At 24.0% G+C, this 27,295-nt stretch overlaps 2 protein-coding genes across 5 annotated transcripts; one reads left to right on the top strand and one right to left on the bottom strand.

The window, feature by feature from the left end:
• LOC126897667 (serine/threonine-protein kinase N) lies at positions 1–25,734 on the bottom strand. Of its 3 annotated transcripts, none has more exons than XM_050671438.1 (19): positions 25,428–25,734; positions 20,067–20,493; positions 19,557–19,666; positions 19,037–19,232; positions 17,945–18,102; positions 10,968–11,227; positions 10,751–10,896; positions 10,596–10,683; positions 9,768–9,933; positions 8,931–9,171; positions 8,600–8,862; positions 8,328–8,498; positions 3,344–3,544; positions 2,564–2,743; positions 2,351–2,502; positions 2,052–2,271; positions 1,876–1,983; positions 1,063–1,203; positions 1–1,000 (listed from the first exon to the last, which is right to left on the bottom strand). In XM_050671438.1, the coding sequence occupies exons 1-19, from the start codon at positions 25,443–25,445 to the stop codon at positions 857–859; spliced, it is 3,390 nt and encodes a 1,129-aa protein (XP_050527395.1). In that variant the 5' UTR covers positions 25,446–25,734; the 3' UTR covers positions 1–856. The 3 variants fall into 3 exon arrangements, with proteins under 3 accessions (XP_050527395.1, XP_050527404.1, XP_050527412.1); XM_050671447.1 differs by having other exon boundaries at positions 17,945–18,099; positions 25,428–25,733; XM_050671455.1 differs by lacking the exon at positions 8,328–8,498 and having other exon boundaries at positions 25,428–25,733.
• On the top strand, positions 13,579–15,606 carry LOC126897684 (uncharacterized). Of its 2 annotated transcripts, XM_050671478.1 has the most exons (3): positions 13,579–14,210; positions 14,282–14,443; positions 14,507–15,606. In XM_050671478.1, exons 1-3 carry the CDS (start codon positions 13,830–13,832, stop codon positions 15,056–15,058), a joined length of 1,095 nt encoding a protein of 364 aa, XP_050527435.1. In that variant the 5' UTR covers positions 13,579–13,829; the 3' UTR covers positions 15,059–15,606. The 2 variants fall into 2 exon arrangements, with proteins under 2 accessions (XP_050527435.1, XP_050527426.1); XM_050671469.1 differs by having other exon boundaries at positions 14,282–15,606.
• Positions 25,735–27,295: the final 1,561 nt, after the last annotated feature.

Genomic DNA, 27,295 nt, shown 5'->3' with positions numbered 1-27,295 from the left:
TTAAGCATTATTATTATCAAAATATATATATTATATATACATACAAAATAATTCCATCATACTATAATCTAAAATATTATAATAAATATATTATTTATACTACTGAATAAAAACAATACATGAAATACACCATACAATTAATTGTGATTCATAACAGTATTTAAATAACACAAATTTATCAGTAGGCACTAAATGAGCACATTATTGTCAATAATAAATTGAGCTAAATAAAAACAATAATATTAACAAAGTAAAATAATAAGTTAAATAAATTACAATAATTCTATATTTATATATAAACTTTTATACACCTAATAATAATAAACAAGCTGCACATACATATATAATTTAACTTATATTATAATTCTTCAATATTTTATAATTGTATTAAATGTAAATATTTTTATAAATAATATACTAATAAATAATTAGTAATTTATGTGATATCACCAATTATTTTTAACAGACTTTTAATTTTTACAAAATAATTACAAATTACATAGTCTAAATAAATGTTGGTTAATAAAATAAAATTGTTTATCATATGAAAATCTCAACATTTAACAAACCAATATTATTAGGATATTATTTTTAACTTAAATAACTTTAGTTTTTTTATGAAAATAATCATGATTGGTAACTTGTTGTTAAAGAATCGTATTCTGAGCAGCTGCAATAAGTTTGGATAACTTAAAATAAATCACAAATGGGAAATAATTCCTTTGAAACATATATTGAATTCAACATTTAAAAAAAACTTAGATATTTTTATTTGATCGATTATAATACAATCATAAATGAATTAGTAATAATTTACAAACTGAATAGTAAAACAAAATATATTTAATAAACCCTGTTAAAACCAGTCGGCTGTATATGTAAAGTCTTTAAACATCTGTTGTTCATCTTCAGATAATATTCTTGGATCTTTAGGAGGAGTTAATTGTGGCCTTTCAGAAGTGAACTCTTCATCAAAATTACTGACATCCTCAACTGAATTCTAAAATACAATTAAGCAATCAGAAAAAAATCTTTACTATAATAAACTATTTTTAAACTTACAATTGTGGGAACAAATGGTGGTTTCACTTTCCTTTGAAGCAAATCATCCCAAACTACTGTTCTAAACAATTTTTGGTTTTTGACATCTTCAGCATCCCTTTCACTTGAACCTAAACGTCTCTCAGGATTTTTTCGTAAAAGCTATTTTAAAAAATAAACATGTGTAAAATTTTAGTCATAGGTAGAATAATTTGTAAATATTTTTAAAAAAGAATTTGAACTATTTATTAATGTAAACATACACTATACATATGTATTGTATAATATAGAATTAATTGAAGCCTAGGGGGAATAACATACTATGTAACAATTCATAAACTTTACAGTATCAAAGAAAACAATCATAAGATTTCTTTAAACAGTTATTTAATTGCACCATCACATCCATAATAAAATAAACATTAATTAAATAAAAAATAAAGTGTACACTGTGTTGTTAGTATACGGTGCACTACTAGATTTGTTGATGATAAATTTATTAAAGATAATTAACACAATAAAGAAATGTATGAACGATTAAGTGACTAAAATGATGCTTTACTTCAAATAAAATTAGTACTAATATACACAAAGCACATTTTAATTAATTAAAAAATCACCAGGTGTCATGTTTATACAATTATTGTAAGTGATAATAACATTGTAAGACTTTTTAGACTTTAAAAAAAAATACAATACTTCACAAAAAATGTGAAGCCCAAAAAAGTGTAACATAGCATTTTATTCTCACTCTTGCTTAAATTATACATAATATATAAATATAATTTTATAAATTATAAAAATGCATTAAAAAAAAATTTTGATTTAAATTACTTGTTTCATAATTGCAATAGCTTCTAATGATAAAAATTTCGGATAGCGAACTTCATCATTTACTATAGAGTCAAAAACTTCTTCCTCGTCATCACCCGGAAATGGTGACTAAAAATTGTACATAAATAAAGTAATGAGATTTTAATTTATGATATTAGTAATTAAAAAGTATTTACTTCTCCAACAAGCATTTCAAAAATGAGAACACCCAAACCCCACCAATCAACACTGCGTGTATATGATGTTTCTGTTAGCACTTCTGGTGCTAAAAATTCTGGTGTTCCACAAAAGGTCCCAGTTCGATCACCATATCCCATACCTTCTTTACATAAGCCAAAATCAGCTATTTTAACATATCCATCAGTGTCTAGTAATAAGTTATCCAATTTTAAGTCACTAAAAAATGTATTTAAAAATTAATTAATTAATGTAAAATTAATCATTTTAAAATAAAATATATGGGTAATTAACATACCGATAAATAATACTATTTTCATGTAAATATTGAAGTCCTAAAACAACACAAGCTGCATAAAAAACTGCTCTAGGCTCAGTAAAAACATCAGCATGTATGTGCATCATCAAATCACCACCAGCCGCATACTCCATTACAAAACATACATGAGCCTACACATAATAAAATTATTTTATTTTAACATAGAATTATTTTAATATAGTCAATACTCACATCAGTTTGGAAACATGCGAATAAATTTACAAGGAAAGGATGACGAATATTGTTTGCTACTTCAAATATGCGCTTTTCTGAAAGAAGAGATTCTACCTCGTCACGAGCTATTATATCACCTTTTTTCAAAGCTTTTATAGCAAAATACTGATTGGAATTTTTATGTTGGCAGAGAATAACCTAAAAATACATAAATTAGGTATTGTGTAATATGTTTAAAATACAAATATATAACCTAAATATACAAAATTAGATTGTAATAAATAGCACTAAAAGAAAATTAAAATGGTTTAATTAATTTTCTTTTTTAACACTTTATAGTACTCTGTCTTATCAGTATCAATTTAAATATTGATACTGATAAGACAATTCTGTGGTTATAGATCCCTAGCCTAAACGAGCAATTTATATCATGATAAAAAATTATCAGATTATTTTAAAAAAATATAAATATTAAAGTTTGTTTTGTTAACTATTATGAAGTAGTTAAATATTATTTTCTGTAAATTACTTATAGTTAATAGTTTTGTTAATTATCATTATAGTCATTATTTAGTTCCCATTGTTAAATGGTTAAAAAGTCTATAAAAATAATTTATTGTAATCAATAATTATTTAATGAAGTCTACCCTAAAGATTAGAGTTTATTTAGTAATATACATAAAAAAACAGTGTCATAGTATTGTGTCTTGGTTAATTTTTTTTTCTAATAAATATAATATACAAACACTTTATCTTATTTACTATTTTAAATAAAGGTTATAGAATAATTATACTTACTTTGCCAAAATGACCACGGCCAAGGACACTCAAAAGTCTAAAATCGTCCATGGACATTTGCGAACAATTCAATGAATTGATATGATGATATCCCTTAACGGCTTCTTTAGAATATAAATAGTTTTTATTGTGGTATGGTTTTGATTCACTTTCATGGTAATCCAAGACACGAGATACTGAATGGCTAAATACTAACGGAGACTAAAAATCAAAATATACAAAAAATTAATTGGCATGAGGAAATTGATTAATTAATTAGATTATTTCTATTATAGACATTATATAGTTATACAAAGTTGTAAGTAAATTAGTTGTAAAATACATTTTGCAGTTAAAAGTTAGGAATATACAAATATTTCATATATGTTATGTTTAATATTGTACATGGAACATAATATTACTTCAACCTTGAAGGATTCAGTATAACCAATTTACATGCTCTTTTATTGAAATTCACTTTTTATATTTTCTAATAAAGACCACTCAACCACTTGGAGTAATTACGAGGTATATTCAATGTTAAAAAAATAATAATAATATAAAACAGGGATGTCTAATTTACAAAGTAAAGTATTAAAATTATTCAGTTTTTTTGTCATTTTTCTCCTGAAAATTGGAGATAATCAGTTATTGTTCTAGACCCTTCAGTAATGATATTATATTATTTTCTTTTAAAATAAATTGCTATCTGTTATATCTCTGTAGATATTGAGTACATTCATATATTATGGTGAACAATATCTATCAGTTACATAACGTTTGAAAAGATGTTATAACATACTATCAATTATTTTTAGATCTGATTGTAAAAAAATTAATTTAAGAGATTTAATACTCAAATTTCTTTGATTTAATTTATCAAGTTAAATTTTTAAAAAGAAATATTCTAACAATAACTGTATATGATAAGTAAAATAGCTGAAAAAAGTAAAATTCACTTTATTTTTTTGATCTATTAAAAATAATAAATAAAGAAAAAGTAAAATAATTTATACTACTAGACAGATAAAATATTTGAGATTTGAATTGTGTAGTCTAATAATAAATCAGTGAAATCTAAGCAATTGTTTTGTGTAAAAATTTGTTCAAAGTACCTCTAAAAAAACAAATTTAAAGGAAATAATTAATAATTTTTCCCTAAGATCAAGCACTTAAATATAAAAATATATATTGACTAAAATTAAATAAAAAATGATGAATATACATGAAACCAAAATATAACTAAATAACAAATATAAATTTTTACTATTGTTATATACTAACTATAATTATTTCAAAATGACTAAGCCCAAAAAACATTTTTCGCCACCAATATCAATATAATAATTTATTTTTAGTGTAAGAATTTTAAAATTAAAAAAATAGCTGTAGTTTAAAAATGTATCTTAACTGAAATTTTATCTTACTATCCAAAATACATATTAACAAAATATTAAGTTAGAGTCAGGAGAAACAAGAATTGACCAGAAAATAAGGTTACAATTAAATATAACCCAGGAGGCATTTCTTTCTTTATGTTAGTGTAACAGATATTTTTAATAAATCATCATAAACAAAATTATGGGTATAATGAATCCTATTGTAGAGAAATGTCTTCATAGTATCAATCAATGTAAAAACCTCTTCAGTAATTTTATTTTTTAGTAAAAGCTAATGTATAATTATCTTTAGTAAAATTCATTGTAAATATCTTTCTGAAACTGTAATTTTTTAATTTTTTAATAATGTAATGAATAATCTAGTGTTTAATGTAAGAAAACATTGTAGAAATGTCAGGTGGGCACTCATTATGTAAAAAAACTTGAAAGGTTATCAATTTTATTGGATAAACTTTTGCAACACACGTCAGACACAATCATTCTTGGCATCTAACTTACAAATGTAAGTAAGCAATTTACTAATTTGTATAATAGTCTATTTGTTGAGGTGAGGGACAGTGTGGCCAAGTTGGTAACACGGCGGCATTGTTTAACATGCACTGCCTCAGGTTCAAAAATGGGTCACGTACAGATTTATTTGCCAAGCAAGAGATCAATATGGTAATTGGAGTCACCATCCCTCTCTCTGGCGATGGACTAACCACCCATCATGGAGTATCAATGATTAAGAAACCTCCTTTGAGGGAGGCCACTACGACCCTTAATGAGCTTATAATAAGTTAAAAAATAAAAATAAAATCTATTTATTATGTCTTATTCTAGAGACTAAGTAAATTTTGAGGACAAGTGTTTTATTATGAGAAATGAAGATTTTTATCAACTGACTGTCAGATTTAGTACCGAATTTTAGAATCTTTCATGCTTTTCATTACTATGAGTCTTTATGCTTCTTTTTAGTTTTTTAAAGATAGTTTCAGTAATTCATTTTACAAAAAATAAATTACACAATATATGATTAAAAGTCACCAACCAATAAGTAAGGAGGAGACATGTAAATTTTTATGAATAAGAACAATGGAACTCTTTTTCCTTATTTTTTGAACAATCTAATAATTACTCTTATAAATATTTGTTGTGTCCACAAATTATAAAAAATACATAGGACGATTTTGTTCATGAACCACTATTCAATTACTTGCAAAATAAAAACAATATTGAAAATTATTTTCATATTTATTCCTTCTATCTAAGGTATTAATTTTTTTTTATGGCAACATACATACTGAACTACTTAATATTTGTATCTCATAACTAGATTAACATAAGATCAAAAATGATGATTTTCAAGTTATTGAATTTTGGTACAGAGAATTTTGTTACAATGCACCATTTCCATATTATATCACAATTTTAAGAGTTTAAGTCAACCTAAATTTGAGCCAAAAAAACGTAACTTGACATAATTTACTATCTTTCTACCACTTAAGTATAAAAAATTATCTTAAACTAGCAATTTTTTTATACATAAGTAAATTTTCATGTAAAACTACGTTAATGTTTTTATAAGGTATAAGGGATGAAACAAAAAATACTTGATGATTAATTAATTACAAAATATATATATAAAAAAGAAAATAAATTATAAAATTATAATTATTTTGAAAATAATTGAATAATTAAAAAAATTGAACTACACTGTATATTATAAAATGATACTTAAATTTTTAATTCACCCATTGACATTACGAAGACACTATTATGGCTTGATCTTAGATACAAAAACCATCCTAAATATTTATTGTCTTATTTTGAGTGTATTAATTTTAAATACTTGAACATAAAATTAAGGAGTTTTTATTTTAAAATTCGTACCCTGAATATAGTGAATTTTAACAACTTTATATAATAACAGTATGATTTGACTTAAATAACCATATTTTTTTATTTAAAAATTATTTAATGAGTATTATATGGTTAATAATATTTAATTTTTTTATAGTTCAAACAATCTAATGATTAAGCAAGAAGTTATAAAAATAAATAAGGCATATAGATTGCATACTGATTATTTTATATTTATTAGTAATAAAAGTAATAGCAAAGAGTAGTGCAATGGATCATTCAGTCACTTATTTAGCACTTATATTCAGTGTTGTTACTATTGGTTTTCAAATGGGTGGGTTAAACTTTAACAATGACACATACCTTACTCCCTTATTAATTCCTTTAACTATAATGAGATTGCATCAGGTTATCAGCCAGTGTAAAATTCTTGTCAAATCTTTATAAGATAGAGCCAACACCAAATAGTTAGGATAGAAGATAATGATGATTAGTAATTAAATTAAGTAATAACTAATAATTTTAATAGAATATCTAAGAAATATGGAAAGCAAAATTTACTTTTTGTGTTTTAATCAAATAAATAATTATTGTTTGAATAATGATGACAATAATAATCTTTACTATCAAATATCTGAAAATCAATACTTTATAAAGAATTAATTTCAACTGATTCAATAATTTTAAATCATCATTAAGTGATTCAAGTTCTCTGAAGCTAATTTCTTATCTAATCTATTTATAAATATATATTTATGGCTTTACACTAGCCAACAGAATTTCTTCAATATAACAATGTTGCCCCTCCCCAAACAAAATGAGGTTTTATTTAATTATAAACAATATTTTTTCTTAATATACATTAAAAAAAAACCTAATTAGTTAAATAATTTAAAAATATTAAAGAAAATTAATCTATTTTAAATTATCCAAACTGAAATAACTAAAAAATGTCAACTGAAATTAAAATGCTATGATGATCGAAGCATTTAGTAGTAATAATGCTGCATAATATATATCATACATGCAGCATAATATACAAGGTGATTCATTAAGAATAAGATACTTGTTTACTTAGTAACTATTGAAAATTTTTAATTTTTGGTAAGGAGAATATGGTTTGATTCAAAAAACACTACAATAACATGTAGTAAAAACAATTTTTAATATAACTTTATTCGTTTATTAGATATAAACACTTAAAGTTTCAAATTTTTGAGTTAGTATACATGTATAATACACAAGGGATCACTAATACAGGTAGCTAATTGGTTTTTTATGACATTGCTGTCACAGTCACGGATTGTTTATTATCAATGGTAGTAAGGCACATTGTTATGAGTTAATAAATATACTAGCTTACAATACAGAAAGTATATCTATTGATAGTCATAATTGATCTAATAAACGAATAAAGTTATATTAAAAATTCAAATGTCATTTGCTATTAAATTAAAAACTCAAACATTTTATTAAATTCAAAATATGTGTTCTCATTTAAAAAAGCTCAAGTTAATGTTTTTTAACCTTGAAGGGATGAAAAATATCATGTCTTTACTACAAATTATTGTAGTGTTTTTTGAATTAAACAATATTTTCCTAACCAAAAATTTAAAATTTTCAATAGTTACTGAGTAAACGAGTGTCTTATTTTTAATGAATAACCCTGTATATCATACATACATACAGTTCATATAAAATAATCAGTTAGGCAAAATTAGATTAAACAAGCCTCGCAAAAGTGGTTTAGGAAGAGCAAATACCTCGTCCTGGGGAAACTCTACAAGAGGAGATGGTTGAGGTGTTCCCATTGTTGAGCTGCCAACACTTTCTATGCTTACAGACATGGCCATCACATGTCTCCTACGTTCGGATGGTAAGTTCTTAGGTTCATCATCATGTAAAAAGTCAAACTCCTTCAATACATTCTGCAGCTATACATATTATACAATTTACCCATCCAAAAGTATTTATAATCTAGAACTTTTATTCCTACTTTGTTTAGCTTTTGTATATTAACAAAATGTCTACAAACCTCTTGATCCAGCTGTCTAGGTGGTCGTGGAGGAGGTACAGTTGGCGCTGTAGGAATTCTTTTGTTAGCAGCAATAACAGCTGAAGGTAGGAATGTAGGGGATCCAGAAGAAATATTACGGTGGTCAGTGATAGTAGATGGTAAAGGTGGTAATACAGCTACACCAAGGCCTAATGGTCGAGCACCAGCTAATCCAGTAGTAGCACTAGGTTCAGGAATTTCACCTGGTGTACATTTTTCTTCAGATCTATTATCACTACCATCTAAAATTATATAATTTTTATGATATAAAAAAAATTTTCATTCTCAAAGTTTATAAACTTTAATTGACCTGTTGAGCTATCAGATTGTGAATGTGATCTAGTATGTTGTTGTACATTTGCATTAGACATAGGATAAACAGGTACAGATGAAGAATTTTGAATAGAATGAGATGATCTTTTTAGAAGTCTACCCCATGCAGCAATATTCATTCCATTAGCTCTGGGAAAATTTTTGGCTTGTTGTTTAAAAATTTTACGTTGTCTTTGTAAACGTGGCTGAGGTGTAATCATTGGATTCAAAAATTTAATCTAAAAAGAAAAAAACTTAAAATAAATATAAAATATAAAAAATCTTTTAATTTTAAAAATGAATATAAAAGTGATATAAAGTATAGTACTTTTTAATTTTAAGCAAGTCATGTTATGTTTAGTTTCATGTAGATAATAAAAACTCAAACAATTTATATGGAGACAAATCTTTTAAAATTTTTTAAACTTAGTGACAACATGTATTTGAGAATAAACTTGAATCTAGTTTGTATAAAACACTAATTGTGAATAGTTATCTAAGTACTTATATACTCATGTAAAAGCATATATTAAAGAAATATTGTAAGAATAAAATTACTTAGTGTTCTAAATTGGTAAGGTTAAATGAATAATGGAGGGATGAAATAAAAGGAAAGTCTGTTTGAACAATTTATTAATTGTAATATCTTAGACATTAAAAAGAAAAAGAAAAAATCATTTTTATTAAAATAGTCATATAAATTTTTGAAAAAGGCTCATCAAATGATCAATGTAAAAAGAATTATTTTTTGCAATATGAAATGTCAACATTTTTAAACTCTTTTACCTAAACACAGTACATAATAATAAGATTATAATTTAAAAAATCACATTACCTCAGCAAACAAAAGTCCTTGTGGTTCTAACTGTAAAGCCATACCATGTCGGATATCATTTATAAACTCTTCAAGTCGTAAAAATTTAATGCCACACAATGAACGCCAATCTTTCCAATAAACACCTATTTCTAACTCACGCGATTTATCCAAATCAATAAAAAATCTGCAAAAAAATTAATGATTCAATAAACAATCAAAAAAAAAAAAAAATGATTAAATAATTAAGAAATTGAATCCTTGTCAGTAAAATATTATTGTGGCAACAAAATAAAATAATATATTTTATGTGTATAATTATATTTTAATAAATATTATTATTGACTTAAATATATATAATATAATTAATAAAAATATTATAATATTTTTAAGTTCTGAAGTATTAGTCCAAATGTTGTAATTAACCAAATTTAACCAGTCATTTTCTTAAGTAGATAATTAATTTTCTATTTTATAAGGCCCATAATAATACAGATTATATATTCAGCTAAAATATTTGTTATTTTTTTAAGATAAAATAATTTTTTTGATTGTGTAGTCTTTTAGTATATATTAATTTAACCTTTAGACCTTTAGTACATTTTTAATGTCCTTTAAAAAATTATGTATTTAACTTGAATTATAAAAATAGAGTTTTTTACAAAGTATAAAATTAATATTGCAAAAATATTCATAAAATAAATACTGACATTAAAAATTTTTTTTTTGCCTATTCATCTTTTTTTGGTGCATATTAATTAAAGTGCTAAAAACAATATATTTAAGTGTTTAAAATAATATATTTTAGTTATGAGCACTAATTATGACAAATTTAACAACATTCCATACCTTTGATCCCAAGCTTGTTGAGAACATGGTCGCCAACTAGTCTGACCAACAGTTTGGTTATCCAACTTTATAACAGCCATGATTTCATCTAAAATTAGTATATAATATATAATTTAAATGTATAAATATAATTTCATACAAATCAATATACTCACTACTAATTTCATCCTTAATATTATATGATTTACTAGAACTACGACCAGTAACACCTTTCACAAATGACCTTAAATCTCCAGGATTTTCTTTTTCACGTTTTGACCTACCAGGAACTTCTTCCAATAAATCTTGACAGCCCATTAACCTAAACATTTTTTTTTTTATATTTAACTCTTTTTTAAATTAAAGAACAAAATATTGCATTATATTACTAACCTAACTTCAAGTTTACCAGTAACTGCGGCACACCTTGAAACAGTAGCTTTTTCTGGAATAACATTTCGTTCAGCTTTAATAAATGGTTGCAAGCTTACATAAGCATGATTTGGAGTAGGGCTAGCTGCTTGAGCATTTTGTAGTTCTCTAATTAGTTGATTGGCTGTGGTTGAGTTTGGTGGTAATTCTTGACGTCTTAACTCTAAAGATCGTCTCAGCAAATCTAATTTATGGCTTGATTCAGATAGGTTTGATTGAGCCTGAAACAAAATTTTAAAATAATTCAAAAATAATGAATATTATTAAGGCAGTATAAATTTGAGATATTATTGGTATTATAATCTTTAGTTTTACTACTCTTAGTCAGTAGTAACACATAATAAAATTTTACTTTAAATATAATTTTTAGATATTTGTATAATTTTATAAAAACAGTATGCCAAAAAAATTGGGAGATAACAAGTTAAAAACATTTAGCTTTAAGGGTAAGATTTAAATTTAGGTAAGATAACTATACTGTCAAAAAGGAGTATAAGTGTAGCGTCAATCATGGATAAGATGAGAGAAAATAGACTTAGATGGTTTGGTCATGTTATGAGGAGAGAAGAATTGAAAGCTGTAAAAACAGTTAATGAAATGAATTTACTTGTCCCAACTATGATTTACACTGTACCGTAACCCCACCGTGTTACTGTTTTATAAATTAATTTATTTTACAATAAATTTCTCGAGAAATATCTTACAGTTATTTGAAACTGTTGGATTTTTAATGTTTCTGCACAAAATATCATAAATTTGTTGAGCTCATCTTTCAATGTAGAATTTATATGCACGCCATAAAAAAAAAAAATATATATATTCTTTAATGCCATTATTTAATATACTAACATATGAGTTGTTTAGTTGAATTTTATTATTTAGTTATAAGCAAATTTTTCAAGAAAACTATATTTTTTAGCCTATATCAATATGCAAATGTCATATGATCTTAATTTTCAAAACTGTGTAAAAGACTATATTTAAAATTTAACACTATCGTTACAAAAAAAACCCAGCACAGTGGGGACGTTGCATAGTTGGGTCCAATATAGATTTAATCTGACAGTGATTAAAATCACTATCATAAAAACGCCTCGATGCAAATCTGTAGATAGTGTTTAATCCTAAGAAATTGATGGATAATTACAAAAGCAAAAGCAACATCAACTTCTATTTCCTTAATTATACACAGATTAGTAATTCTTTTAATTATATATTATATAATTTTTTTAATTAATTGTTTTCAAATTATTATTGATTTTAATTTTTAATATGTCAAAAGTAATCATATTGAACCTACTTTATTTTGTCCTTTAAAGTGAAAGTTTTTATATAAAAAAAAAATATTAATTTATTACCATAACTTTTAGCTTAACTTACAAGTTTTAAATTGACATTAATAATAGAAAAAAATGAAATTGTTAAGATTAATATGCAATCAGAAAATTTTATAATTACTATTTACAGTAAATTTAGCAGAAAAGATCAATATTTTTTGCATTTTTACCCTAATAGATCACTTAAATAAATACCATAGTAATAATTTCTATTTAACTTTTGGTGTTTTAAAAGATTCTACAATTGAATTATTCAGAACTTAGTTAATTTTAATGATTTACTTTAACTAAAAGAACCAATAAAAAAAAAATGTTAAAATAATTTACTCAATTGAGCGTATTATAATTGTAAAAATCCATCGTTAAATTCAGGTGAAACTAAAAATAATTTTTTTTTTTAATTTATGATTTATATAGCAACGTGTTACAAAAAAATTTGGAATATTGTTCCATTTGTTGATTTGTTTATTTTTGAAAAAGTTATGGAAGTTTTAAGAAAAAAAAGTGAAAAAAATGACAAAATTTACTGATTTTTAAATTTGTAATTTTTTTGGATATTTCCCCCATTTGCGGGGAACGAGGGGAAATTTTTCAATTTTTAAGGGTAATATCTTCAACTAGATACGATTTGTGATCTTTTGACGTATTGTTGAAAAAAATTGGTCCAGTGAGAGCTGAGAAAAAGTGACAACAGACATAAAAAAAAAAAAAAAACACATCATGGTAAAATTAATACCTTCTCAGCTTAGCATCGAAGCTAAAACAATCATATTATTATACATTATATGAAGATAATAACAAATTAAAAAGGTATTTTTCCACGCCTGTCAGTCATTATTATTATTTTTTTTTTGTTACTAAGTTTTATAGTTAAATTTAGAAATCACATAAAGAATAAATACATATTAATATTCTACTATCTATATCTTTAATGGTAAACTTCAAAGCTAAAATTAATTGAATATAATTTTTTTTTGGAATTAGACACTCTAATTATTATTATTATAATGATGAACTTGGCACATTGCCTACATACTTTTGATCATGTTTGAAAACTATATTAATAAACCTTACTATAGAACATAGATAATATAATTTACAAGCACACATTTTGAGAAGTGATAAAAGGTTTTTATTGATGTATAAATTTTCATAATAATTCATAGAGCTTATTGTATATATAATTTTAAATTTGTAGTAACAACAATTTTTTATTTCATTTTTAAATAAATAAATTTTTATTTAAAATATTGAGCATAAATATTTAATAGTTAGTTTGAAACTGTTAATTTCCCATAATATCATATAACTAATGAAAATAAAAATAATTTTATCTCCCCTCTATAATACAATCAAAACTTGAGTTAATGCCAATCTACTAGTCTCTGTTAAAACAATAGTATAAAGTTGAATAAACTAAGATTTCATTTTCTATTGATTAAAATTGTACTCCTATATTCTTTAGAGATTAATAAATACCTAAGGAATGGAAACAAACAAATTGTTATGTAATAAAATTTCTGAATCAGATAACTGGTCAGTTCATGCCTTAATACAAGTTAAACAAAAATCAGATATTACAAAACCATATCAAGAAACATATAATGGATTTCAAAGTGGAAACATAAAATTTACAACTGAATCTAGTCAAAATTTAAAAGTCAAAAATACTCTACAGAATTCAGATAAAATAAACAATATAGTACCTCAATGTGAAGTCTGCTGTGGTATAAGAAGTCCAATGTCAATTAGAAGGGCACAAAATTACACAGCACACTTCTGTACCAATATTTCAACTAAGAAACATCCAACAACAGTAAACGTTTCAAGTCAAACATCACCTTCTCCTTCATTAGTTTTTAATAAGGTAAATAATATAAACAAGATAATTTATTATACAATAAATAATGATTTTAAACTTTCTGATATTTATGTTAGAGTGATATGAACAAACATTTTAAGAACAAAACATTCAAATTGCACAATTCCAAACAAAAAGATGAAAAAACTATACATAATAATGCTTGTTGTTTAAAATCTTCAGACTCAGATGAAACTATAGGATATGATTCATCAGACACACTGCATAAACTTTCAGAAGTAAGTTGTAAGAAAATACCAAAAAAGTCTAATGTAACTCAAAGTTATTTAAATATTGCCCAGAAAAACCAATTACAAAAAAGTCCATGTTCATCAACATTAAGTTCAATGAACACAATATCTAATCCTTCATCTAGTTGTGTATCAACATTGATGAGTACTAATTCAATTTATAATAGTAGTTCATCAAATTCACAACCTGACACTAAATATACATATAGTTATAATAATATAAGTAGCTCAGATGATGAATGTTCAGAAACAGCTTGGAGTTTCAATAGATCATTATCTCAAAGAGAAGAAATTCTATTTAGACGACCAGGGTCCAAACAAGCAAATACTATCCAAGACACGGGAAGTTTAAGTGATTGTTCATTATCCCCTAATTATCAAAAGCAAAATTACTTAAATAATTATACTCAAGTGGCGAAAATGGCAGTAAAGTTTGGTACAACAAATTTTCCAAAAAATCAAGATCATCATATAGGACCCTCGAAAAATCCTGATTGTACATGTTTAAATTGTCGTAGTCATTTTAATTCTAGTTATTATCCATATTCTAAAGAAACCACTAATCAGTCAGAATTATTCAAATTATTCAAAAAAAATCTGTAGAATGTTTTTTAGTTTTTAAATATATAATTAAAATTCTGTATACTAATTGTGATTAAACTAGGTATTATTCTCAAAAATAAAATATAATATAATTTTAGTTTCTGTGCATGAACGTACAACATGTTTCCAGATGAATTTATACAATATTGTTGAAATAAAATTCAACCAAAGTTGAAAGTGCTTATACTTCATCATTTAACTATTTTAACTCAGCTTAGTATTAAGTGATAGTAATGTTTAATTTATACTTATATAATTTATATTTGTAATTTTTGAGTAAAACAAATTATAAAAGTATGTATCCTAAGTAAGTTCATTTATATAATTTATTAAAAAAGATAATATAAATTAATTTTTTAGCCACCTAAATAAAAAAAAAACCCACACATTGGGGACGTGGCATAGTTGGGTCAAGTAATAATGATATCTGACAGTGGTTAAAATCACTATCATAAAAAACTGTAGACAGTGTTTGCTTTTAAAAAATTGGTGGATTATTCCAAAAGCTACATGATCTTCTATTTCCTTATTTATATCCTGATTATAAGTGTAATATATGAGTAAATATATACATACATATATATATATATTTATAGTTCTTTTTTCTATATGCATTTTTAAGTTTTAAATGCCCCCTGTATAAAGACTAATGGTCTGATTTAACAAAAAAAGTAAATCGCATAAATACAGAATATAAATAGTACTTATCTTAAAAAAATTATAATGATTTATACATTTTTCAAAAAGTTATAGTATTATAAAGTTAAAAATATAAAATATAAAATCGAAAAATTTCACACAAAAATATCATTCGGTAGCCATTTTCACCACGAAGACAAGTCCAGAGGTCAAATTTTTTTTTTCATAATAAAGTACATTATATTAGCTTTAATTTAAGATATATATAAAAGTGTCAGACCTTTCGGAACACTTTCAAAAGTTAAGTTGAAAAAGTTCTACTTTCTATATGCATTTTTTATATTTAAAGCCCCCCCCGTATATAGGGAAATGGTCTGATTTAAAAAAAAAGTAAGTCGAATGAAAGATGTATATGAAATTGTTAGGATTAATATGCAGTCAGATATTAGTAAAATTACTATTTACATTAAATTTATCAGAAAAGCTCTATTTGTTTTTGCATTTATATCGTAATAGATCACTTAAATAAAAATCATAATAATCATTTCTAATTAACTTTTGGTATTTAAAAAGATTCTACAATGGAAATATTCAGAACTTAATTAATTTTAATGATTTACTTTAACTAAAAGAACCAATAAAAAAAAAACACAGCACAGGGGGGTCGCGGCACAGTGGTGACGTGGCATAGTTGGATCAAGTATAATGATATCTGACAGTGATTAAAATCACTATAAAAAAAAAAACGCTTCGATGCAAATCTTTAGATAGTAATTAATTTTAAAAAATTGGTGTATTATTCCAAAAGCTACATGATAAAATAGTTCCTTATTAATATCCTGATTAAGATAAAGTATGTCGAATGAAAAAAGGATTCTTAAAAAATACTACTTCTCATAAAAAAATTGTATTGATCCATACATTTTTTAAAAAGTTATAGCCTTTTAAAGTAAAAAATGTAAAATATAAAATCGAAAAATTTCACACAATAATATCATTCGGTAGCCATTTTCACCACGAAGACAAGTCCAGAGGTCAAATTTTTTTTTTCATAATAAAGTACATTATATTAGCTTTAATTTAAGATATATATAAAAGTGTCAGACCTTTCGGAACACTTTCAAAAGTTGAGTTGAAAAAGTTAATATTTTATGAAAAAGTTGTAATTTTAAATCTCCCCCTGTGGGAAGGTTAAGTGTCAGATTTACAAAAAAAATATACAAAATGATAGATAAAGACATCAAGCGTCTATAAAAAAAAAAATTATATTGATATGTTTATTTTTGAAAAAGTTACGGCAGTTTTTAATAAAAAATTGAAAACATTTCGAAAATTAACGATTTTTAAATTTGTAATTTTTTTGGAGGTTTCCCCCATTTACGGGGAACGAGGGAAATTTTTTCAATTTTTGAGGGCAATGTCTTCGACTAGATACGATTTGTGATCTTTTGACGTATCGTTGAAAGAAATCGGTTTAGTGAGGGCTGAGAAAAAGTGGTAACAGACACAAAAAAAAAAAACATCATAGTAATACCAATACCTTCTTCTCAGCTTCGCATCGAAGCTAAAATAAGATTTTTGTAAAAAAAAACTTTTTATATTTTTGAATTTATAACGCTATAACTTTTTGAAAAATGTATAAATCATTATAATTTTTTTAAGATAAGTACTATTTATATTCTGTATTTATGCGATTTACTTTTTTTGTTAAATCAGACCATTAGTCTTTATACAGGGGACATTTAAAACTTAAAATTAAACTTATATATATAAAACACATCATAGCAAAATTAATACCTTCTGAGCTTCGCATCGAAGCTAAAAGTATTGTTTTAAGAAAGTATTAAGAATTTTTTTATTTTTTTAAATTATTATATGGCTCCTTAAGCCATGAGGTTGCATTAGATTTACAGAGCTTGTGTAAAAATCTTATCAAATCATTTTTAGGTAGAGCCAAGGCCAAAAAGCTAAAATAGAGGCTAAGGCGATGATGATTTTAAGATTATTATAATTAATTATTTTTGTAAAATCAATAATTTAAAAATAAATTTTAGATAAAAATATTTTATAATATAAGAAATTATGTTTATGTTTAATGAATGTAATGTTGATAGTTACAAAAAGTTTTAGATATTCAAATGTAGAAAAAAATTAAGAAAAATTATGAGGCATATTGATTATAATGTTAATTTCTAAATATATTTTTTCTATTACATAATTTTATCAAGTTTTGGCATAGCAACTTACCTCTTGAAGAGCTTTTTTATCTGCAATTTTTGTACTTTGTAAAGTTCTAATAACATTTTTTGCTCCTTCTACAACAGCAGCTTCAATACGTAAACGGTGTCTTAATTCAGCAACACGTTCTGCAAGTGGTGTTTCTAATCGTGTTTCAGATTTATCTACTTAAAAAAAATGTATGTAGAGAGAAAAATATATAGATACATATAAATTAAGAAGTTCTATTTATTGCAAATTATTTAAATCTATAGTTTTTAACTATACTCAAAATTAAATTTCTAACTTATTTTGTTTAAATTACTACAAATCCATGTTTTAATTATCAGTCCTAAATTAATCATATATTAAAATCATCCTAAACATACCAAGTTACACATTTTACTGATTTGTCTCTAGTTAAATGGTAATACAGCGAAAATTTAATAATTTAATGATTTTTCATGAAAATTTTTTAAAAGCTACCTTGCTAAAGGTATTACTCCACATATTACTAACTCACTTCATTTCATTTAAAAATGCTTTAAGCTATATTTATAAAAATGACTTTATATATATGTAATACATTTATTAATCATTAATTAATTGGTAGGCAGGTATAATAGGTCCGTATATAATTGGTAATAGGTCAGTGGTCTGATTTTTATGATTAATATACATTTATGAGACAAAATTGTAAATTTAAGCTATAATTTTTTTAGGAATTCTTTAAAAGAAAAAAATATTTTCTTCCAAACAAATAATTAGAATTTTTATTTTCTTATTTAATGTTTACTCATTTTTTGATAATCTATGGCTTATTATTATAATTGCTAAATAACTAATTTTTAATTTACAAACTTATGTGAACTTTGTATGTAATATCGAAATAAATAAAACAAGTATTTTAAGATTTATGTTACAAAAAATTAATTTAAATTATTTATAAATTTTAAAACTGAACATAAAATAATAAATTTATTGAAAAACAATCATATATAAAAATTACAATTATTATTACACTGACCCTCATACATTGTTTAATCAAATATTACAAATATTTTTGTATATATTTAAATCTATTAGTTTTTTATTCAATAATATAAAGAAAAGTAAACAAACCATTTTTATTTTCACCATTAGACTTCATTTCTTCTTTTTGATGTTTAATTTGTTTTCCTTTAAGTATTGCCATCCTTAAAAACTCAATTTTAAGTTTAGAATCAGATAACATTTGTTGGGCATCACTTAATAACTTCTTGTCACGCGAATGACTACTACTTAAACTTTGAATCATATTTTCAGCACCTTGTTTAACCTAAAATTTGCATGCATTGAGTAAATACATAATTCAAGAATATATATCAATGACTTAATACAAAAAAGAGTTAAGTGCATGTTTGACTTTTAAGACATAAGACTATTATGTCTTATTAATTATTATTTTTATGATGCAATTTTTATATTAAAACCTCATATGAGGTATAATATATTTAAAATATATATACAATACATGTTACTCTAAGGTTAACACCATTAAACAATTAATTTGATTTCATTAAAAATAAAAAACCTTAACTTTCTTTTACATTAAGCCATCAATATGATCCATTTTACATTATTTTTAAAGTAAAATAATTACCTTTAACTCAATATTTAATTGTTTTTCAAGTTGAACTAGTCGAAGATCGCTAACAAAATTTGATTCCTGGCTTTGATTTTGAAATTGACCAACAGTTTGAACAGGCATACCTAAAATAATGTTAACTATTTTATTGAATAAGAAAGACGAAGTGAAAAACATTTTATTTCAAGTTAAATTCACTTACAATAAAAATACAGAAAAATTGATTAAAATGGTTATTTATCAAATTAAATTTAGTTTTAATCTTATAATACAAATATTCAAATATTAGTCTGTAATATCTATATAAAATGGTAATTTTTTTGAAAAATTAATTTATCAATTTTATAAACTAAATTTAATGATTATTTATTTTTTAATCGGGAAAAAATTGTTTTTATTTAACTAAATTGATTTGTTTTTTTTTAATTTTAGATTTTGTAGGAAATTAAAGAAAAATAGAAATATTAAGGAAACTAACATAGTTTTTATGAATGAAAAAAAAAAAAAAATGAATTAATACTTTACTTGATGTAAATCTATTAGATGACGTGTATGATCCTGATTTTCTATTATGACCTGAATTAATAAATGAATTGTTGGTAGAACAAGAACTTGACTGCTGTTCGGCTCCTTGGCTAAGAATAACAAATGATTGCAATTCCTGAAGTTCTGCTTGCAATTCTGTTAGTTTCAATGTTGACTCTTTGACAATTCCTTCAACATCTGATAATGATTTGCGATCAGTAGATACTTCTCGAATTTTTTTTGCACCTTCAATAATTTTAAGTTCACGTCGAATTTCTCTTCTTATGGCTTCTTTTAATTCATCTATTCTGGCAGGAATAAGTGCATTCATAGCAGATGGATCAGGCCCAGTACCATCCATGTTTGCTGCTACAAGGCCATATTTAAATCCTAATTCATAAATAACTGGGTTCCAATTATATTCACCCTAAATTAAACACAAATAAAATACTAAAATAACAATTAACAATATATTTAATAAAAAATGCTTCAGAAAAATTTCAAATATTATTAATCCTTAAAATGACTTATCTTACAAGTAATTATTGTGATTCCTTTAATACTAGGCAGTCAATTTCGCTAAAAATAATAATTTTTTAGCTTCGATGAGAAATAATACCTTCTAATACCTTCTCAGCTTACTATGATGTGTTTTTTTTTTTTTGTCTGTTGCCACTTTTTCTCAGCTTTAACCGATTTAGATGAGCAATACGTCAAAAGATCACAAATCGTATTTAGTTGAAGACATTAGCCTTTAAAATTGAAAATATTTCAGTCGTTCCCCTTAAATGGGGAAAATTTCCAAAAAATTACAATTTTTCAAATTGGTAAATTTCGTCATTTTTTTCACTTTTTTTTTTCTTTAAACTACCATAACTTTTTCAAAAATGTACAAAACAACTTAATTTTTTTTAAATTGAACCTTAAATATTTTCCTTTTATTTGATATCATTTTTTTGAAAATCTAACACTTAACCTGCTCACAGGGGGGGAGGATTAATAGTAACTTTTTTATGAAAATTTACTTTTTCATCTTAACTTTAGAAATTGTTCCGGAAATACTGCGTCCTTTAAACATATATCAAATTAAAGCTTGTCATGTACTATGAATTGAAAAAAAAATTTTTGTCCCGACACCTTATCATCTACATGCAAACGGCAGCCGTAGTTAAAAATATGCTATTTTTGTGTTAAAATTTTTAACTTTAAATTGCTATAACTTTTCGAATAATGTATGTATCAAAAGAAAATTTTTTTTCTCAATATATTATATATATTTCTTTCATTTGACATACTTTTTTTTTTAAATTGGACCATTTTTTTTTATACATGAGGGCGTTCAAAACTTGAAACATACATATGACAAGTAGAATTTTTTCAACTTAACTTATCAAAATGTTCCGGAATTACTGCGTCCTTCAAATATATGTTAAATTAAAGCTTACAATAAATACTATAAGTTAAAAAAAAAAAAATTTGTCCCAAAATCTTTTCTTCTATGGGAAATGGCCGTCAAAATTAAGAAAAATGTAATTTTAATGTAAAAATCACTGTTTATATGAAATATTTTAATACTTTAACTGCTATAACTTTTTAAAAATTAACAAATTAAAATAATTTTTTTTTACATTGAAACCTTAGATATTTTTCTATCATTTAATATAATTTTTTTGAAAATCTGACTCTAAACCTGCCCACAGGAGGAATTAAAAATATCAATTATTGTACACAAGTTAAGCTTTTTCAATGTAATTTTTGAAAATGTTCCGGAAATATATAATACATTAAAATTTATATTATATACTTAACTATGAAAAAAAAAAAAGAAAAAAAAAAATTTGAAATATAGAATTTCTTCTTGATGAAAATGGCTACTGTATTCAAAAATATACTATTTTTTGTGTTAAAATTCTGTGTTTTGTATTTTATTTTATTTAAAAATATCTTACAAGGGGAATACACTGACTTTCATGAATATTATATAATTTAATTGACATAGTATAAAGTTCATAAGACATAAAAAGTTAATCATAATAAAATTTTTTTTTGCTTTGTAAAAGTCGAAAAAGTAACTTAAAAATTTGAATTAGCTTAAATTGCTAATTTTATTAATTGGAAAAAGTGATGAACAGTTGCTGAATAGGTAGCACTTGTGTCTATCACGGTTAGGGTACCTGGTTCGTATCCGCCTGTGGCAATTAGTATTTTACATTTTTTTTAAGTTAGAAAAAATGTCCAAATCATTTGATTTTTATCTCATTTAGATTTATTAACTTCAATAAATATCAAGGAACCCATCACTGTAGTTTCCCCTCGCGAGAAGAAATTTTTTATTCATGTTAATATTATTTTATTATATGGTTTTATTTGCGGTTTCAATTTATTTTCCCAACCCTCACTTAACCTACTTTATTCAACGATATGTAAAATGATTGAAATGCATATTTATTTGAAAAAATTACCCTCAAAATTGAAAAAAAATCCCTTAATCAAATAAAAAGTAGCTTAACCAACTTCATCCTTACAAACAATTAAAATCAATCATTTCTAATATTTTAAAAGTATTTATTGTTAAATTAGATTTGATAAGATAAAAGTATTGAACTACAAAATTAAATAATTTTACTTTGTAATTTGTTAATTTATTAACTCTATTTGTGTGTGCTACTACCAGTCTACAACATTTCAAATTTTTTTGAAAAATGTTATATAAATCATAAATTTAAAAAAACAATTATTTTTAGTTTCACCTCAATTTAACAATAGATTTTTACAATTATAATAAAATTTTATAATAATACACTCAAGTGAGTAGATCTTTTAACAATTTTTTTTTTATTGGTTTTTTTAGTTAAAGGAAATAGAAGTTGATGTTGCTTTGTAATTATCCACCAATTTCTTAGAATGTTCTAGGTTTTTTTATTTTTGGATTTTGTAAATTACATATGTATTTTTATTTATCTATTATAAAATATATTTTATATTCATTCCTTATGCATTATCTTAATTAGCAACAAAAATTTTTAACTAACTTGTAAAATAAAATAATGTAGTTAAGAAAATGACTGGTTAATAACAATTTTTAGATCAGTATTTTAGAAGATATTAACAATTTAAAATAATGACTAGATGTAAGGAGTGAGTGCTGTTAATTTAAAAAGGTCTAAAAATATTAATAGCTTTTAAAATACTGGTCCAAAAGTTTTTTTCAAGTCATTTTCTTAATTACATTATTTTATATTTTATAAGTTAGTTAAACATATATGTTTCCATTTTAAAAATATAGTCGATATCCTTATAAAGCATAAGGGATGAACATAAAAAATATTTTATAACAAATAAATAAAGATACATATGTAACAAACAAAAGCCAAAAATAAAATTCAATAAAAAATTATTATTTTAAGAGAAATTGAGTGGCTAATATTAAAAGAATTATACTATATAACTACAAATAATTTTCAAAACCTTTTAAAATTATTACAACATAGCATACAAAGTTAAAACTAATATTTTTATATTTTTAAACACTAGTAATTTACAACTTATTGGAATTCATCCAATATTTTGTTAAATAACAACATATAGTTATATTTATTACTATTGAAGCAAATAAATACTTTTCTTTATAGATTAAACAACAATATTTAATTAAGATATATATTTATAAACTAGTCATTTAAAAGGATAGAATTTTACTATAAAGTAATATTTGTTAAGTAAAAACCATTTTAGTACTTTTATATACAACTCAAAAATGATAAGACATAATAATACAAATAAAATTCATATAAATATATTTTAAAAATAAAAATATTCATACATAAAACAAAATAACATTTTTCACTGATCTATGCAATTAAACTAGGGTTGAGTGTTTGACCAATCAATATCTTTTGTGGTTAATTGACAAGATTTTTACTCATAAAATTGTCAAGTTCAATAAAAAAAAGTTACTAGTTATTTCAAATAGCTAATAGAAATTTTTGATTTTCATATAAAAGGTAATTCTTTTTATTTGAAAAGAAGAATAAATTGTATCTATTTAGTATAAAATCTACAACAAGGTAATCTATTTAATATTACAAAAAAATTTTGATACCAAATAATTCTGTAATTGCTGTTTAAATCATAGACAGTTGAATACCTGTTTTGACCAATCAATTGACATTATGCTAACTTACAATAGTTATTGTAAAAAGTTATTGAAATTTAAACGTTTATTATAAACGAATATAATGAGTTATAATAAATGTAACTTTTACTTTATAAATAAAGGATAATTTTTACTACTATATTTTAAATCAGTTAAAAGTATAATAAACTTTTCATTCTGTATAAAAAGTTTGGTATTTTAATAAGTTTAATAAGTTTTAAAATAAAATATGATAAAACATATCAAAATATTATATTAGTCATCATATCTCATTCATTAATAAATATATTTCATAGAATAATTTATAAATGGATTAAAAATTGAAGTAAGAAAGGAGTATGTACCAATGAATTTAATAATTTAACCAGTTCTTAATTATACAATTTATAAAAATAAATTATTACAAATGAAAAAAACAAGAACAATATGACATATGAGAAATATATAAAGTTATGCCAATATACAAGATACATTAATCAGGGATGTATCAAATCTAAAAATATAGGAAAATGAAAAATTTTAATTAAATTTTTTTTTTAATAATTATTTTTTGGTAGTATCTTTTTACATTACAAACTACCATCTAAAACAATTAAATTTTGCTATGTGAGTGGGATGATACCTCTAAGGGACAGCTCTGCATACATTATGTTAAGAACAAACTAAATAAAAGATTGCTAAAAGATGTTTTTTTAAGAAATAATAACAGCAAAGTTTTAATAACAAATTTCAAACCATCCTAGAAAATCCATAAAAATGTGATAATAACAACCCTTACCAAATAATCTAATATAATAAATGTATTAAAAAATATACATAAAATTAGAGAAGATAATTCAAAAATATTTACAAAACATGTTAATGTATAAAAACCAACTAACATAATTTAGACTAATCAGTTAAACAAAAAAAAAAGGAAGAAATGATGGATCTATAATTATGACAATTTAGAAGAATAACAAACAAAATTGGCATACAGACTGATATTAATCAAAGAAATAAATGGAGAGTAAACGACGAAAAATTGGAGAATTAACTTAATTAACATCTTTACAACCTTGAGTCAATTAATGATGGAATAGTGAATTTTATACCAATTAATAACAACTCATAAGCATATATATTAATTTTAATTGAAATTAACTTAACATATAGATTGTGATGACTACGAAGTATCGAACGTTAAGTCAGGTGAATGAACTTACCTGATAATATTCAGCCATTTTCAACCAACCAAACACCGCCAATATAAAAAAATTACAACTATAAACAACTAAGAAGAGATAGCTAGAATGTCAAACATCGCTGCTAACCGGTTGAAAAACGTTTTCACGAATTTAAAAACAAATAATCATCTCGTTCGCCGCCACCGTTTGCGTGAAATCCGGCACACGAATACCATTTTTCACTTGAAAACAAATCGCGCCGAGTAGGGGAAAAAATTACACGAACTCGCGCAGAGAATAACTGATGGAATTTGATGAATGACTCGCCTGGTTCTCCGCACTTCATAGCTTCATAAGATTAGAGATGCGCAACTGCGAATGCAATTCACAGTACGAGTTGAAAAACAGTGTTGCCACAACAAATATCTTTAATTTTTAGATTCGATAAAATATAAAATCAACTCTACAAATGATAAAAAACAAAGATAAAATCGCATTAATAAAGAATGCGCTCTAGTATATAAAAGTATTTTAGTTTCAGATATTACGGTGCTTGTAATTGGGGAAGCATCTAATGTTTTCACTTTTATCTTAGTATTAAAAATATTCATTTTAACGCAATTTTGGCTTACCACTTACTACCAAATCGTCACATAAAGGTTATAAAAAACGTTGTATTTTAAATTTATTTTGATGAGACTTGTTTATGTTAACGACTCTGAAGGAAAACTTGTATGTTGAACATAAGCGCAAATAGTAAAACCATTTTGGGAATTTAATTACTCAATATTGATATTACGAATATAAATTAAATATGTATTTATAAAAATAATTTGAGTTGCTAAGTAGTAATAACACTCCCTATTTACGCCTGTGAAGTCGAAACGATCGTAGTTTAACAATATTCTAAACGATACGGTAAAGATATAATTTTTTTTCGTTTGAAAAGGATAGTAAACATTTTTCTTACATATTGAGGGAGATTTAGTAACACCATTGGTCTTACTACTTTCAAAATAATTATTTAAATTTTGTTATATTATCATTTTTAAGTATCTTTAAAACTCTTAAGTATCTTAAAAAATAGGTAATAAGTAACAAAATTCTAGTTACTTTTTTTTTAAAATATGAGAAAAGGGTAATATTACTATTTATAACCAAAGTAACCAAGCTTATTTACTCATAACATGAGCAAATAGTCAATTTTTTTATGGCGCCAAGATCTATGATACGTCACCGACCTTGACAATATACTGTTTACTGTTTGTAGTAAACATATAGTTTACATATAAGTTTACGCATTTTATTAATTATAAATTTGTGATTAATTTTTTCAAAGTCTCAAATGGTAATTTGATTATAAGAAAGTTGTGATATATTTAGATGAATGAGTAAAAATGTCATTACATATACATTAGTGGGCTAAAATTAAAACTCACAAGTACCATGATGAAATTTTTCAAAAAATTCAAAAGAGCTAAAAAATATTTATTATCCAAAGAAAACTTTTTAGCATTGATACAAAATTGAGAAGGTACTATTTTACCATGACGTGTTTTTTTTGTGTCTGTTGCCATTTTTTTCTCAGCTCTCACTAAACCGATTTCTTATCAAAATATACATCAAAAGATCACAAATCGTATCTAGTTCAAGACATTACACTCATTAATTGAAAAATATCTTTCGTTCCCTATAAAAGGCGTAAATGCCCCAAAAAATATGATATTTAAAATCGGATAATTTCGACATTTTTTTCTAAAAATTGCCATAACTAATTTAAAAATGAACAAATTAAAATAATTTTTTTTATATAGAAACATTTTTATATAGTCCCTATTATTTGATATAATATTTTTGAAAATTTAACCCTTTACTTGCCCCCAGAAGGGATTCAAAATAGCAACTTA

Source organism: Daktulosphaira vitifoliae, unplaced genomic scaffold (assembly GCF_025091365.1).
Source record: "Daktulosphaira vitifoliae isolate Bord-2020 unplaced genomic scaffold, ASM2509136v1 Scaffold_1, whole genome shotgun sequence".
Lineage (NCBI taxonomy): Eukaryota > Metazoa > Arthropoda > Insecta > Hemiptera > Phylloxeridae > Daktulosphaira > Daktulosphaira vitifoliae.
The sequence above is the reverse complement of the archived record's forward strand: the minus strand, read 5'-3'. Positions and strand labels throughout refer to the sequence as shown.